Source organism: Mesoplodon mirus (genome assembly GCF_964341445.2).
Source record: "Mesoplodon mirus genome assembly, chromosome: 20".
In the NCBI taxonomy this organism is placed as follows: domain Eukaryota; kingdom Metazoa; phylum Chordata; class Mammalia; order Artiodactyla; family Ziphiidae; genus Mesoplodon; species Mesoplodon mirus.
In genome coordinates, this window is record NC_138996.1 from 24,083,638 (window position 1) to 24,100,838 (window position 17,201).

General features: G+C 44.4%; 2 protein-coding genes and 1 long non-coding RNA gene across 3 annotated transcripts in view; 2 read left to right on the forward strand and 1 right to left on the reverse strand.

Moving 5' to 3' along the window:
• The window catches only part of PDGFRL (platelet derived growth factor receptor like), a 47,543-nt gene extending 38,952 nt beyond the window's left edge, over window positions 1–8,591 (forward strand). The window contains exons 4-6 of the mRNA XM_082608679.1: window positions 758–1,051; window positions 6,315–6,454; window positions 7,940–8,591. Coding sequence (XP_082464805.1) covers window positions 758–1,051; window positions 6,315–6,454; window positions 7,940–8,128 — 623 coding nt within the window. The 3' untranslated portion in view covers window positions 8,129–8,591. The remainder of the gene's footprint in view (window positions 1–757; window positions 1,052–6,314; window positions 6,455–7,939) is intronic.
• Window positions 8,592–11,036: 2,445 nt separating this feature from the next.
• MTUS1 (microtubule associated scaffold protein 1) overlaps window positions 11,037–17,201 on the reverse strand; it is a 103,694-nt gene continuing 97,529 nt past the window's right edge. Inside the window, 4 exon segments of the mRNA XM_082608644.1 lie at window positions 11,037–11,418; window positions 11,420–11,623; window positions 12,167–12,264; window positions 14,851–14,967. Coding sequence (XP_082464770.1) covers window positions 11,367–11,418; window positions 11,420–11,623; window positions 12,167–12,264; window positions 14,851–14,967 — 471 coding nt within the window. The 3' untranslated portion in view covers window positions 11,037–11,366.
• On the forward strand, window positions 11,631–14,844 carry LOC309795842. Its single transcript, XR_014292376.1, has 3 exons — window positions 11,631–11,845; window positions 12,332–12,469; window positions 12,765–14,844. It is a non-coding gene; the product is annotated as an uncharacterized lncRNA (long non-coding RNA).

Genomic DNA, 17,201 nt, shown 5'->3' on the forward strand with positions numbered 1-17,201 from the left:
CCAGAAAACAAAGTATTTAATGTGCCGCACCCAATACAAAAAACAAACCCCCTCAAACCCAATCCAGAGTCCCTTGACTGTCCTGAGAAACATATGGATAAACCAGTCCTCATTTCTGTAAGATAAAAATGCCATCATCTAGAGCTTAAAGAACATGCAGCGTGATTTCAAAGGGAACAGGAGAAGTGTAAGCAAATGGCTGAAGGTCCCCAGCCCAGTGGCAGCCAAGCAGAGCCCAGAACCTGAGACCAGTGGGTTCCTCATCTGTCCCTGCTTGATTCCCTTTCCATTTGACCTTGCCAGGAACGAGTCTCTGGGCTGTGAGGACACCAGCACCCTCACTGGGCCCATCTCAGAGAGGCTCTGCTGAGCCAGGAAATTCCTCCCAACAGGCAGATACTAAGCAAGGGCTGTGGGGCCGACTTCTCTAGACACACAGCAGATTGTTCATAGGTGTTAAAGCTGCTCAACAAGGAAATCGGCCTCCTTCCCTGCTTCCTCAGTGGGACAATCCAATGGGCCTGATTTGGGCTTGAACTAACACCTATTTTGTTTCCTTTAAGAAGATGGGAAGTAACATCCTTCTTCCAGAAAAGGAAAAGCATTTTTAAAAATAGCCTTTTCAATTCATAAGGACTCCATTATCCGAGTATATTGTCAATCCACCCTCATCTTTGTGCCCTGAATATAAGAATCCCTTTAAGTGCTCTTACCTTGTTTCTCCAGAATAAATGAGGCTGTGTCTTTCCCTTTGCAGAGAAAGGAGAACTCTTTGTACCTTCTCCCAGTTACTTTGATGTCGTCTACTTGAACCCGGACAGACAGGCTGTGGTTCCTTGTCGAGTGACTGTCCTGTCGGCCAAAGTCACGCTCCACAGGGAGTTCCCGGCCAAGGAGATCCAGGCCGACGGAACAGACATCGTTTACGACATGAAGAGAGGCTTTGTGTATCTGCAACCGCACTCTGACCACCAGGGGGTGGTCTACTGCAAGGCGGAGGCCGGGGGCAAGTCTCAGATCTCTGTCAAGTACCAGCTGCTCTATGCAGAAGGTAAGCCCGCTCCCCGCCAGGGCCGAGACGGGAGTCACTTCCAGCTGGTCAGCATCAGGTTCTGCTGTTCCCAATTATGGAGGGAAATCAGGCACAGAATGCTGTTCTTAAAGGCCCCTCTGCAGCACCGCCATTTCTAGAACGTTCTACCTCCTTGCCCGTGACCCCAACACAACTCCCTCCCGACTCCCTTCTCTTCACGTCCTGGCAACATTCACTCTGGTCCTGCCTCCGTGTGATTGATCATGGGGATCCCAGATCCCCATGTCATCCTGCCGTGTTCTCCAGCCTTGAGCTTCGGGCACACGGTCAGCCAGTGAGCAGCTCTCCTACTGCAGCAGCACACGTCACCTCCCCTCCCTTGACAAGCGGTTCTCTCGGGCCTCCCTCCCCCGACTTGCAGGAGAGAAAGCACCCTCCCCAGCCCTGTGGGGGAGGAGAGGAGGGGGTCCCTCTTCCTGCACTCTGGTCCCTCACTGATGACTGTCCTCCCTCCGAGGAACTCTGACATGAGCCTGGTGAGGGGTCTGTGGTGGGGGGTGGAGGGGTCCTGCTTGGGGACCCTGTGATGGGATGAGTGGCCCCAGAGCTAGCTGCTCTCTGAGATGAGAACTTAGGCTCCTTCATGCCCCTTGTTCTCAGCCGTGAGACTTATTCACAAGGCCAGTCTCCAACATTCTGCTACCAAATAACCCTCTCAGCCCTCCATTAGCCACCCTCCGCTGCAGCCATCTCTCTCCGCCATCACAGCCAAACTCCCTGAAAGAGCCCTCCCGGTCCCCTCCCCCATGCTCCTCAGCTTTCTCCCCTAAGCTCCACCAAAGCAGCCTTGGCTAAAGGCCCTCCCAGGCCATTAAGTCCAGCAGACAAGTTTCTGTCCCCGTCCTTCTAGATTCTACTTTGCCTACATGAAACCCTCTCTCCCCTGGTCCCATTTTTTTTCCTGCTTTCCCCACAGCCTTCTCATTCTGCTTTGCCAGCTCTTTAATTTTTTAAAAAAAATTTTATTGGAGTATAGTTGATTTACAGTGTTGTATTAGCTTTAGGTGTACAGCAAGATGAATTAGTTATACATATACATATATCCACTCTTTTTAAGATTCTTTTCCCATATAGGCCATTACAGTCTTGAGTAGAGTTCCCTGTGCTATACAGTAGATCCTTATTAGTTATCTGTTTTATATATAGTAGTGTGTATATCTCAATCCCAATCTCCCAATTTATCCCTCCCCCTGCTTTCTCCCCTGGTAACCATGGGTTTGTTTTTTACATCTATGATTCTATTTCTGTTTTGTAAATAAGTTCATTTGTACCGAGTTTTTAGATTCCACATATAAGCGATATCATATGATATTTGTCTTTCTGTGTCTGACTTACTTCACTCAGTATGACAATCTCTAGTTCGATCCATGTTGCTGTAAATGGCATTACTTCATTCTTTTTAATGGCTGAGTAATATTCCATTATATATATATATGTATCACATCTCTTTATCCATTCTTCTGTCAATGGACACTTATGTTGCTTCCATGTCTTGGCTATTGTAAATAGTGCTGCAATGAACATCGGGGTGTGTGTATCTTTTTGAATTACGGTTTTCTCTGGATATGTGCCCAGAAGTGCAATTGCTGGGTCATACAGTAGGTCTATAGTTTTTTAAGGAACCTCCATACTGTTCTCCATAGTGGTTGTACCAACTTACATTCCCACCAACAGTGTAGGAGGGTTTCCATTTCTCCACACCCTCTCCAGCATTTATTGTTTGTAGATTTTTTGATGATGGCCATTCTGACTGGTGTGAGGTTGATACCTCATGGTAGTTTTGATTTGCATTTCTCTGATAATTAGTGATGTTGAGCATCTTTTTATGTGCTTTTTGGCCATCAGAATGTCTTCTTTGGAGAAATGTCTACTTAGATCTTCTGACCATTTTTTGATTGGGTTCTTTGTTTTTTGATATTGAGCTGCATGAGCTGTTTGTATATTTTGGAGATTAATCCCTTATTGGTCGATTCATTTACAAATATTTTCTCCCATTCTGTGGGTTTTTCATTTGGTTTATGGTTTCCTTTGCTGTGCAAAAGCTTTTAAGTTTCATTAGGTCCCATTTATTTATTTTTGTTTTTATTTTTATTACTCTAGGAGGTGAATCAGAAAAGATCTTGCTGTGATTTATGTGAGAGAGTGTTCTGCCTGTGCTCTCTTCTAAGAGTTATATAGTATCTGGCCTTACATTTAAGTCTTTAATCCATTTTGAGTTTATTTTTGTGTACAGTGTTAGGGAGTGGTCTAATTTTACTCTCTTACACGTAACTGTCCAGTTTTCCCAGCACCACTTATTGAAGAGACTGTCTTTTCTCCATTGTGTATTCTTGCCTCCTTTGTCATAGATTAGGTTACCATAGGTGCTTGGGTTTATCTCTGGACCTTCTATCCTGTTCCATTGATCTATATTTCTGTTTTTTGTGCCAGTACCATATTGTTTTGATTACTGTAGCTTTGTATAGTCTGAAGTCAGGGAGCCTGATTCCTCCAGCTCCATTTTTCTTTCTCAAGATTGCTTTGGCTTTTTGGGGTCTTTTGTGTTTCCATGCAAACTGTAAAATTTTTTTTGTTGTAATTCTGTGAAAAATGCCATTGGTAACTTGATAGGGATTGCACTGAATCTGTAGATTGCTTTGGGTAGTATAGTCATTTTGACAATGACATGGTATATCTCTCCATCTGTTTGTGTCATCTTTGATTTCTTTCATCAGCATCTTACAGTTTTTTTTTTTTTTTTTTTTTTTGCGGTACGTGGGCCTCTCACTGTTGTGGCCTCTCCCGTTGTGGAGCACAGGCTCCGGATGCGCAGGCTCAGCGGCCATGGCTCATGGGCCCAGCCGCTCCATGACATGTGGGATCCTCCCGGACCGGGGCACGAACCCACGTGCCCTGCATTGACAGGCAGACTCTCAACCACTGCACCACCAGGGAAGCCCCAATCTTACAGTTTTTTTGAGTACAGGTCTTTGGCCTCCTTAGGTAGGTTTATTCCTAGGTATTTTATTCTTTTTGATGTGATGGTAAATGGGATTGTTTCCTTAATTTCTCTTTCTGATCTTTCATTGTTAGTATATAGGAAAGCAAGAGATTTCTGTGTATTAAATTTTGTACCCTGGAACTTTACCAGATTCACTGATGAGCTCTAGTAGTTTTCTGGCAGCGTCTTTAGGATTTTCTGCATATAGTATCATGTCATCTGAGAACAGTGATAGTTTTACTTCTTCTTTTCCAATTTGGATTCCTTTTATTTCTTTTTCTTCTCTGATTGCCATGGCTAGCACTTCCAAAACTATGCTGAATAAATGTGGCAAGAGTGGACATCCTTCTCTTGTACCTGATCTTAGAGGAAATGCTTTCAGCTTTTCACTGTTGAGAATGATGTTAGGTGTGGGTTTGTCATATATGGCCTTTATTATGTTAAGTTCCCTCTATGCCCACTTTCTGGAGAGTTTATCATAAATGGGTGTTGAATTTTACCAAAAGCTTTTTCTGCATCTGTTGAGATGATCATATGGTTTTTACTCTTCAGTTTGTTAATGTGGTGTATCATATCACATTGATTGCTTTGCATATATTGAAGAATCCTCACATCCCTGGGATAAATCCCACTTGATCATGGTGTATGATCCTCTTAATGTGTTGTTGGGTTCTGTTTGCTAGTATTGTGTTGAGAATTTTTGCATCTATGTTCATCAGTGATATTGGCCTGTAATTTTCTTTTTTTGTGGTATCTTTGTCTGGTTTTGGTACCAGGGTGATGGTGGCCTCATAGAATGAGCTGGCTCTCCCAGGTTTTAAATGTTGGAGTTCCCCAAGGCACCTTCTTTGTCTGTCCTCATCCTCTTCCTGGATGATCTCAACCATAGCCATGCTCTGCTGCGTATCAATTCACTAATCACTCCCAGGGGATTGTATGTGGCCCAGATCTGGGAGTGCCAGCTTCATGTATCCAATTCTCTCCCTAACATCTGTGCTGAGATGCTTCACAGGCCCTTCCCTGGACTCTGGGCCTTCCTCCCAGGTCTGGTTCTCCAGCTTTCCTCCTCCCAGTGATGGCACTGCAGTTCCAGGGTGCAGGAGCCCCAAACACTTCCGGCCCTTCCCAGTTCTTTTGACTTATTCCATCAAATCTCCCAAATTCTGCTGTTTCTCTCCATCCTACTGCAAAGAGTTCAACTATCATCATCTCTTCCTTGGGCCCATATGAATACCTTTCCAACTGCTCTCTTCCGTGCCCATGCTTTCTCCATCTTCCACACTGTAGCTGATTTTAGCTCCAGTTAAAACCATTCAGTGGGTTTCTGCTTTTCCTAGAACCAAAGTCAGAATCTTCCACGTGGCCTGAAAGGTCTTCTTGCATGGCCGGCCTATGCCCTCTCCCAGGCTTCCCCCACCTCCCCTCCGGGCCTGTCTGCTGGTGCCTCCCCTTTTTCCTTCAGATTTTAGTTCAAACGTCCCTTAAGGAAGGCTTTCCTGCTTCTCAGACCATCCTGAACCTCCCCAGCACTCTGGGCTTCTTCAAGTTCTTCCCACAACTCAGGTTCTAAACCAACCACACAGTGACCTGCTGAGTGTCTGCCTCTCCCACTAGAATAGAGGCCCCGGGGCTCAGAGACCACGTCTGTCTGGTTCGGGGCCATAGCCTCCACTCCCAGCACGTTGCCTTGCTCAAGGCTGCTGTCAGACTTACTCGAGTGGACTGAGCCTAATGAAGAATTTTGTCTCTGAAATGCTGTGAAGTAGAAACATCACACGCCCTTCCTACAAATGTCTCTCCCTTTGGTAGATTCAGACTCTCTCCTCTACTTCCTGAGGCCGCACACCTGTCCACCTTCACCCATCAGTGGCTCTCCCTCCAGGCTGCCTTCTCTTCCTTCTGCTTGCTCTGCCCCCAGTCCCCTTCTTCTCCCTCTACCTTTTTATTCCCTTCACGTGAGCTGCTGGCAGACCTTCTGGGCTCTTCTCCTCATTACAAGTGTAATGCCTGGACCTGGGGACTTCTGAATGACCATCCCATCCTGGACCACCACGGTAGAGAAAGAGGAGGTGTCAGAGGAAACCAGAAGTGGTGGAGAGGGTAGGCCCGATGCTAGGTGGGGAGCTGAAGAAAGACAGGAATGTTCCATACCTGCCCAAAGAAGAGAACACGTCTGTTGGTTTGTCTCTGCCATGGCCCATGGATTTCACCTCACATCCCCTGTTCCCTGCTCACTTCCAGTTCCCAGTGGTCCTCCGTCAACAACCATCTCAGCATCTGCAAACAAAGTGAAGGGTGGGGATGACATCAGCGTCCTCTGCACGGTCCTCGGGGAGCCGGATGTGGAGGTGGAATTCAGGTGGATCTACCCAGGGCAGAAGGTAAGCATACCCCGGCCTCAGCCAGCTGCCTTACTTGTTTTGTTCCCTACCCACCCCCAACTCACTGATATGGACTATAACTTAAAGACGTATGAGAGACGTGTGCAGCTACGGTAGGGCTAAGGCTCGCTTGTTTCCTCCTAAGATGTTTCAGTATATTTACAAATGGCTTTTATGAATGGACAGGAAAAAAGTGACTGGGTTCCATTAGGCAATTCAGTCAATGTACTCTCTTCATGTTCTTTTTCTTCATGACCCTTAAGGAAGGGGACGGGGCATGAACAGGAAAGGAGGCCTCCTTCCTTCACCTGCAACCTCAACCTTCAATCTTAATTCTGGGTCGACTGGAGGCCAATCTAACCTCCTTCTGGAATCCTTCAGTATCCTCTCCTATAAAAGCTGGGCCCCAGGGCAACGAGCTCTAAGTAGACAACCACCAAGTTGGCATATAAATCCAGGCCTTCAAAGAGGCGCTGTGAGGCCGAGATCATTTTAAAATAGACTTCCCATAAAATCAACTCCAGCACATGTAGCCTCTGGGCCTGTTCTGCTCACAAAAGGAAACAGCTTTGCTACCAACATGGAGTAATCCCTGCCAGAAGAGATTTGGCCTCCTAAAATGTACTCACTCGGTAGCCAATACACTTCTGGTTTAAGGGCTGTGATTGGTGGAAAATAACTCCCCCTGGAGAATGGTACTTTTCTAGTACTAGGTACTTGTTTTTAAAAAGTGTTGTTCCATTTAGAAGACATTAATAATTTTCATTAGAGGTGGAGTTTTTTTTTTACTTTGCTAATTATTAGCAGAAAGGGTATTAATTTAGTAATACTATAAAATTACAATTATGTTAAACTAATCCAGAAAACACTACTTATCACCAAAGTTGGAAGAAGCATCTCAAAAGTGACCATCTCACTTTCTAGAAATACGAAGTTAAGTCACCTAGGGTATCACGTTATCCATCCTCGGTACAACTTCTCTCCCACTGTAGTCCTGTGGCACATTTGACTAATCTGACGTCTCCCTCTCCCTCTCCCAGTCTGAACAATTAGGGGCTCGTATTCATTTATACGGTGAGTGCTTCGGGCTTCTTTTTGACTTTAAGTTCTGTGAATAAGAACCACTGAGCGAAGGGGTGAACGTGGGGAGTGTCAACAGGAGAGCGGTGGAAAATTTTATCTGTATTCTTATGCCTCATACCAGTCCCACATTCTTGGAGTTCCAAAAGAATAAAATTTATATTAAGTAGAAACATTGATGAAAAGGGCAGAAAGAGAAAGCCAAACAGCATAATGAAATTCAAGACTGCTTGGAAAAAATGCAGCCTAAACTGACTAGACAGTGTTGAACTGCGCATACCAAATAGTCTTTTAGGAGCATGTGTTTTGCACTTTGAAAGGGATACTCAACAGCGGAGGATGAATGTGAGCTGTTTACAGCAGCTTGTGGTTTGCGCTTCAGCCCGGGTGGGTGTCGTTCAACAGGATGAAAGGCCCGTGACGATTCAAGACAGTTGGCGGCTGATCCACAGAGGACTGGGCCACACCACGAGGCTCTCCCAGAGCATCCTGATCGTTGAAGATTTTGAGATGGTTGACGCAGGTTATTACATTTGCACCGCTCAGAATCTCCGAGGACAGACCTCAGTAGCTACCACTGTGGAGCTTTCCTGACTTGGAAGATGAAGTATAAATGAATTGATGGAAAGCCCACTTGTGTACACAACCAGCTCCAGGGTTCTTTTGACCAGTGCTTTGCCAGAGGCTGATGTCAAGCGCCAAACCCCAGGCCCTGCCTTGTGAGTCAGACCCAGACTTCCAAACTAAAAGGAAGTCACCGGTCTAATTATAGAAGTGTTAATTCTAACAGAAAGCATGTATTCTGACTGCTGACCTACGTATATGGGTTTCTAGTGTTTATACTAAGCAGGCATATATGTAAACAACTTTATATAATCATTTCTATTAAACGAGCAAGTTTTTGTAAAAAACAAAAAATGGGCTAAGTGCTCGTTTTTTAAGTTGGCTTGAAGTACATCCAGAAGGATTTTTTGGGCAGCAATGTCTGAGTCAATACCAAATATTCTCTTTGATATAACCACAAAATATGAGAATCTAAAAACGGAGTAATATATAGTTCAACTATACATGAACTATTTATTGTATGATATGAAGGTATCAAAAAATATGTAAACTTTTTAACCGCTGCACTCAAAAGTACTAGTTCTAGATTAGACATTCTATAAGAACCACAGCATGTGTTTTTAAAAGTTTAACTTTTTTTTTTTTTTTTTTTTTTTTTGCTGTACGCGGGCCTCTCACTGTTGTGGCCTCTCCCGTTGCGGAGCACAGGCTCCGGACGCACAGGCTCAGTGGCCATGGCTCACGGGCCCAGCCGCTCCGCGGCATATGGGATCCTCCCAGACCGGGGCACGAACCCGTATCCCCTGCATCGGCAGGCGGACTCTCAACCACTGCGCCACCAGGGAGGCCCAAAAGTTTAACTTTTGATATAAAATAGATGCACAGATCAAGGAAGATTCAACTTCGTTTGGGTTTTTTTTTTTTTTTACCATCTTCGAAAATATTTAGACTGTAGCTGTTCCAATTTTCTTACCTTATACAGCAGAATTTATTATTAAAACCAGTAAAAATTTATTTCTCAAATACACATAGCTTTGAATTTAGAAAAGAAAAGCTCTAAGTCTAGCTCTGTGAGCCAAATTTCAGCCCATGACCAATTTTGTGGTTGCACTGGAAATTCCTGGGAAATAGGCTAAGGAGACACGATGTCAATTCCTATGCTGCTATAAACTGGGTAACACTTTGGAGGGTGAAGTATGTCAGAGGATGCAATTCTTCTATTGAATATTCCAGCATTATTTATTTGATCAAAGTAAAATACTTTCCATCACTACAAACTGAGCACAACTAGCTGTTTACACATCCGTATTTTTATGATGTGTCAACATTTTGCATCCTAAGTGATAACGTTTGGTTTGAAGATAATTTTACAGTTCTGTGTTTTGTTTCCTATCTTCTCTCCTGTTGTCTCCCATTCTCTGAAGACATTTTATATTAACTGTGTAAGGATCATTTCCCCAGACACCTAAATGGCATGGAGCACAGCAGGGAACAGCATGAGATTTACCATGTGCAGGGAATGGATGGCAAACCCAACTTTGGCTAAGGACATTGAGAACAACTTGGAAAGGTGAGCAGAGAGATTCCAGGAGGTGGCAGTGAACCTACGTTCCCATTTATCAGAAACAAACATGGAAGGTTACACACATAATCAATGGTTGGAGGTTAAAAACTTCAGACACAATCACTAGTAAAACAAAAACAAAACATGCATCATGAATATCAATCTGCTTTGTAGTGTATATGTAAATGTCAACTCAAAGGTCCACCTCTAGTAGCCTGAATCTGTTCTTACTATAGCGCTTATTTGTACAGCCATCGAAAATCAGTAATGCTGATTAGTAAATACTGACAGCACCAGCTTGATACATGCAGGGAGACAGAAAAAAGCCAGTTCTTCCTTCCACCTCCCCCGAAGTCTTAGAAGTGGGGGAGGTAATAAGTGAAGGTTTGAAAAGAAATGGAAATGCAAATTGGAGAAGAACGGTACAAGCCACATTCTTCTCTCATTAGCTGGCCATTCTGCTACCCTCCCAAGGACAGGACTCCTCAAAGGTACGTGGAAGTTTAGCATTATCTCCAGAGACTGTTTTGTTCTATTATCAAGGTGCTCCTGTTCATCCATAAGCACGGAGTCCTATCTTTCTTAGTTCTGCTAGCCAATGACTCTTTTTCATTCTTTAATCTCTCTAGGATTTCCCAAAATTTATACTATCGGATCCAGGCCTTGGTTTATTTGGAAAGTGGTTCAGCACCTTGAAGATGAGCTGGCTCTGGAAAAGCATATTCCTTGTCCCAGAGAAAAAGTAGGAAGGAGGTAGAAGGTTTGCTTTTGTGGCTCTGGATGGGGGAGAAAGGAGAGGGGGGGGAATGGGGATAGTGAGAGAGAAGCAGCCAGTTGAAATCACTGAGGATAGCTCAGATCAAGACAAAAATAAGGCAGAAAGCAATCCACTGGTACTGCCCTTTCTTTATACATTTTTTAAAGCAAAGTTAGGGGTCTACATTTTTTCATAGCCTGAGAAAATGGATTGTAGTATTTTACGTCCACATGGGTAAGCTTAAAAAATCTAGCTAGTTTCAACTGACATGGCTGAACACTGAAAGGCTGCCAACAAGTTACTCCAAAAGGATGCAAAGCATGAACAGACGTGGGCAAGTCAGAGCTCTTTCTGTCTCTCCCTCTCCCCCGACCATGGCAAAGGGCTGAGCGGGGTTGGTGGTAAAGAATTCTAGTTCTAGCAACTACTGCTCTTTCTTCTATGGCTTTTGCAGAGATGCATACATTGACTATTATTTGATTAGCACATCTCCAGACAGACTCAGCAAAGGAGGCAGCATGAGACACGTGACACTCGGTTACATCCACTTCATCCACACATCCCCAGTCAGACCAAAACGTAAATCACAAGAAGGTGTCTGTGGTGAAGAACGTTACAAAGGTTATATAAATCTTTATCTTAACAGGCCCCTGAGAGTTTTCCCCTTTATGCGTAGGTGAAAAAGGCAACGAACAAGATCTTCTCGTTCCGTAAGTGCTTTGTGCAACAGCGTCCATGTAGATCCATTTGACAGCATCGTTTAGGGAGGAGTCTCCTGGACCGAGTCGGAAGCCTTCCTCCAGAGTTCTGGTCTTGTCTGGAAGGGGCCGGTTCGGGCCATGACTTTCCAGTTCTAGGGCAGGCTGTGCAAAGGTGGCTCCAGCCCCCACCCCCCACCCTCCACCCCTCCCACCCCACCCCCCCACCCCCCCACGATTGTGGGTGGGTCAGTGCTGCAGAAACGCAGTCTGTCTCCGGCTCCGAGGAAGGTCATCTGGGTGAGATGCTGGGGCTGGGGAAGGAACCGGAGTTCCGTGGCGACTGGAAGGGGATGGCAGGTGACGTGGGGGACCTCTTGGGGCTGCACAGGTCCCCGTTGTGCAGCTTCCACAGCAGCTCCTCATTCTCCATGGAGAGGCGCTTGTTGACTTTGGACTCCTTCTCCAGAGACTCCTGCAAGACGGCCTGCTCCGTGGAAAGTTGCCTGAAAGACAAAAAAAACCCCAGAAATCCTGTGACTCTGAATTGCTTTTTTCTTTTTTTAAAGGTTGAAAAAAAATCTTACTATTTTAAATTTGAGAGCCCCAAATGATCTCTTTGGAATAAAAGGAGCTACTGTGCGTGGGTACTGGCCTGGCAGAGAAACCCGGGAAGTGTGACCTAGAGCCAAAGAAAAAGCTGCACTTTGGGGCAATTTCATAGTAGGGTGAGTGACGCTCCCACAGCCATGCTGCATGTCTTAAGACCCTCGTACGTGTGGGGCTGTTTCCTGTTTGGTCTTGTGGTGGTCTTTCTCTGAAAGGGAAGGGAAGGCTTGCCCGCTGGGGACTCCGCCTTTGGTCCAGGCCACTGTGGTAAAGACACTAAATGCTACAATTGCATGTTTCCAGACAGAAATCAGAACCTCATGAACTTCCTGCTTCTGTTGCATTTCCAGGAGGGGCGTGAGTGGAGTGTGGTGAGAAAGTAACACTCGATGTTTGAGGAAGGGAGGAGCTTGGGGAAAATAGGACAGTTTTCTTTTTACCTTGAAATTGCCATGTGCTTGTCCATCCGAGCTTTTAATTCTTCATTCTCCTGCTGGAATCGCTTCAGTTTGTCCACCAGTGCTGTGTTGTTGTCCACCTTGGTGTCAACAAGAGTACCAACATTTATACATTAAAAATTACATAAAGCCCCTTATTTCCCTAAGGTACCTTCCTGACACCAGCACACACTGGAGAGATTTAATTCGGGAAAGTTTAACAGTATGTTGACTGTCTCTACACTGACGCACTGCAAAAAGAATCTACTGCGGCAAAACAGAGCACGTGGATATTACTTTTTAAAGGTATGCCAGGTCACTTGAAAATGGACCAACCCAGGGGGTTAGTGATGTGTTCAAGTTCACATTGTTTTAGAATTCCCAAGAATTGGTGCCCTGCCTTTGGCAACCCTTGGGGGCTGTGCTTCTTTCAGTTTCAAGGTGATAAACACTGGCTGCCTAGTGGCTGTTTTCTTTATCAGAGGCACTACAGCTTCTTATGGTAAATTCTGAAAGAAAAAAAAAATCCCACATTTGATGAAAATTCAGTTCGTGGCAATGTTTATATGACTCTAATCATGGTCTCCCGGTTACTCTTCAGCATTTACCTCCGTGTGGTCACATAAAGCGATCCCCAAAGCTCTATAGAGCCTTAAAATAAACAAGTGACACTACAGAAAGCATTCCTCTTTAGTTGAACTGAAGATACGTTTGTTTGCCTATGGATTGCCCAGACTAAACTTTCAAGGAAAACAAACTGATCAGTTGAGAGACTGAAGGATAAAAGCCCAGAAGACATTGAATCAGTTAACACGATGAATTGCCAGTTACATCCCTGCTTACTTTCTAAAGGTAAGATTTTATTACTTGCTCCGAGGCGACATCACAGCTCTGTCAGAATTCATTCTAAGTCCCTGTCACTGCTGCCCGTGACTAAGCTACTCTCACTCTGGCTCTTAGTTTGCAGTCCTACTGTTCTTAACATCTTATTTTCCAGAAAAAGCTTAGGACAAGCCAACCAAGTGAAATATCCAAAAAAAAAAAAAAAAAAAAAAAAATGTGACTAGCGTGTAAGAAAAAGGGGGCATTGGAATTTCCAGGCAGTATAAAGGAATTCAAGATAAAAACATGAGGTGGGAAAATCTGGAATTAAAGACTGTGGGTAGGAATTAGCCTTAAAATATTAATCTCATCCAATTCCTCATTTTACTGGAGAGGAAACTAGCCCTGGAATTTCGCTCTTAGAGCTAATTATCAGCAGAGCTAGTTTTTACACTGAGAAAGCCTCCTTGCTTTCTAAGTGTCTTATTTTCAATAAAGGTCTGGAGCTTACAAATAAGGTAACAGTGAGTTTACCTGTCATCGTATTAACCCCTTCTTCTGCATATACACCATGCCATACTGACTAATCTCTTGGGCATGGCAAGGGACAGAAATACTTGTGGATCAACAAAGATCAAGACATATGAGTAACTTTACAGCGGAGTCTGTTCTTACTGCACATGATGATGGTTTGAAGAGTTTTGATGTATGCATGGCATATGGGGCAAGCAATTATTAACAGGATTATCTGAGTCATTGTTGATGGCCACAGTGGCAGTTATGAGACCTGATACAACACAATGACCTTTGGCAGGAACTGGTGTATATACGAGGTTGGGCCCATTGATAGACCATGAGTTCTTTCCTTCCTTTACAAAAACAAAACTTCCTCGTCATTCCAAGTGCCCATCTATCCACATGGGGGCTTAGCTCTTACCTCCCTTGATAGGCAATTGTCTCTAGAAGAAAACCAAACACCAAAAACCAAACAGACTAATGATGAGTGACTTCCATGCTCCCTACTGTCCAGGGCTGGTTTGGGTTTGAACTGAGGTATTTACTCAACACTGAGTTGCCCATAATTAGGGGGAGAAGGGACAAAGCAGTGCGAGGGGCCCGGCACAGTCCAAAGTGGTGTACAAAGTACAGCACTGGCTGAGAACACCTGTGCTGCCGCGGCAAACCCTGCAGGCTTGGCTAGACTCCTGGGTCTTAGCAGTCGTGTTCCAGGGCTGGACCAAGGCTCATGCAGCACGGGGCTTGCTGCTCACACACGCAGTCCTGGATGGACTCATCACAGGCTAACATCTGCTAACGTCAGTTCTGTCCTAGAGGCTGTGAACTAAACTTTATTCATATTTTGCATAGTGCTGGCTACTTGTACAACCAGATTAATTTTATAAAAGGGCGATTCTTTTATCACAGTCTAATTCACACGAAGCAAGATGAAGAATTTAGATAGCAAGGTTCAATTGCTCTGATGGAATTAATTTATGTACTCAACAGGTTTGAGCAAAAGAAACCCACCCAGAGGTGGTGGTATATTAAAGGACAGCTTTTACATTATTTAAAAATTCTTCTTATGCAGGTGGATATTCCCAGACCACTGAAACGGGAGACACTTGCGTGTTGTCATTTTTCTAAACACTGAATGCTACCTTTTACATGTTCCTTGAAAAAAATGTTCTAGAAGGTAGCAATGAATAAGCCTTAAGCTGACATGGAAAAGAAAATTTAACCTCTTCTACCTCTCCTATGTTTCCTATCTTTAAATAGCAATGAAGACAATTCCACAGGTCTAGTTCAGAGGCCAGTTCCTGTGCCTCAGATATTTTACCCCGTTTAAGGTTCTGAATGAAATGTACCAGTTTCTCCATTTTCATTAACTTGATGTCCTGTTGGTGCAGCTTCTCATTCTTGATCTCTAAAACAGCTTTCAGGCTTTCTAACTCTTGCTCCAGATACATAATCTGAGGGTTTTTCTGGAAAACACACAGCGGGATATGGCTGTGACTGATCATTTAACACAATCTCATGGTTCAAACTCTTAATATAAAGACATTTGATTAGATTTAGAAATTAAACAAGTAGCAAGAGACATCAACCTTCTTACGGCAGCTTCAAAGAAAGGTGAAAAGAAGGGTTAAGACATCTTTAACTTCAAAGTCTTTGGTCTTATAAAACATTTCACATTTGAAAACAAACATTTCACTCACATGTCAGTAACTTAATATGGAAAAAATATTGGTAGCACCAAATATTTTATTGGAAGTAAGATAAAAACCACAGCTTACAATACAAAACAAAACTCTGGCTAGAGAGTACACAATTCCAAGTCCTGGCCAGGTGTTTTGGGGGGAGAAAGGGCACAGTAATTCTCTGTATCCAAAGTCAGTAACTCATGAGGAATGAACGGGCAGTGTGTTTATTGGGCTCTCTGGAAAACAAGAGGAATGGCAATCACGTTCTGAGTCTTTTGGACGTTCGCTATGACGGGACTAGGTTGGCCTGGCCATACTTCTAGAGCAGGATTAACACCCCATCATTTTGTGACACCCGAACACCTACATGGCACAGAGCACGTGCACTACGAAAATTCTATGCAAGATAAACACTACGTAAGGGGAGCTCATCCTCTGAGAGCACGAGACCAGGGTGGGTTCCCCAACTCCTTGTTTTAATTATTGAAATTCAAGTGAACCTTCCAAAATGCACGACACAAGTTAAAGGCACACAATCTATTGATCTGGTGTTCAGCGAGGGAATTTCTCAGACAAGAGTCAGTGGTGTCGATCATCAAAACTAGCCTCCTGGACAGTGGTTAACGCTCTGGAGCAACCCTTAGGGAGAATCAGGGAAGGTGCCCGTGGGGATCACTTAAACCCCTCACTTCGCAGAAGGAGACAGAATTGCACAGCTCAAGCGACCTACCTGCTCAGGGCCCGAAAGTGCTGGGGTGGGGACCAACCCCCGATCCTCAACTCCAGGGCTCTTCCAGAAACTTCCTATGTTTCATATACTGTTACATTTTTCCATATGATTTTTTTAAACCATAAAGAGAGCAAATCCCATCTTGCTGATTTTTAAAGTTAGAGTGCATGCAGCCTTGCTCCCGCTGCACCTTTTTCTACTTCTCTACCCACCTGGCCCTTTCTCCCTCACTCTCATACACGCTCTTTTCCCACAACCTGGGCAGGCTTAGGTGGGGTAAGGCATGAGAGAGTCCTGCTTTCCTCAACCTGTTTCCCTTGTGAACTTTTTCAGGAGCTGCTGCAGGATCAGGAAGCTCTTTAAAAGCGTTCCCTGAACCACTCATAAGATTTACACCCTGCGTGTGACGTCTACAGATTTGTTTTGCAATCGAATTTTTCTAGGAATCTTCTAGAATAAATAGCTTTGAAATTTCATTGAATAGGACCTCATCCAATTGCATTCAAATGTCTAGAGGGTCTCTCAATGACATATCAGCAGAAGAGCTCACTGAGGAACCCAGGTACTTCGAGAGTTGCAACAGGTCTTAAATGGCACAAAAGCTCTGCTTCTGCAGCCCCAGGCAAAAAATACATGGAATGAAAAGACAGAAGCAGCAGCACCCCCCCCAAAAAAAGTTGGGGGGATGCAGAGGAGTAAGGATACAAGTTGCAAGAGAAAGTTGAGTTTACCAGAGAAATTTGTAGTTTTCAAAAGTGAGGACTGGACTTCCCTGATGGTGCACTGGTTAAGAATCCACCTTCCAATGCAGAGGACACGGGTTCAATCCCTGGTCCAGGAAGATCCCACATGCCGCGGAGCAACTAAGCCCATGAGCCACAACTACTGAGCCTGCATGCCACAACTATTGAAGCCTGTGCGCCTAGAGCCCGTGCTCCGCAACAAGAGACACTACCGCAATGAGAAGGCCGCGCACAGCAAGGAAGAGTAGCCCCCGCTCGCCACAACTAGAGAAAGCCCCGCACACAGCAACGAAGACCCAACACAGCCATCCATAAATAAACAACTTTTTAAAAAGTGAGGATTATCCATACAATGAAATATTGTTCAGCCATCAAAAGGAATGAAATGTCTGTACCTGCTACAATATGCACGAACCTTGAGAACATAAGCTGAGGGAAAGAAGCTGACGCAAAAAGCTGCATATAGCACAATTTCATGTCAATGAAATCTCTAGAACAGGTACATGGATAGAAACAGAAAGGAGACTGGTGATCCCGTAGGG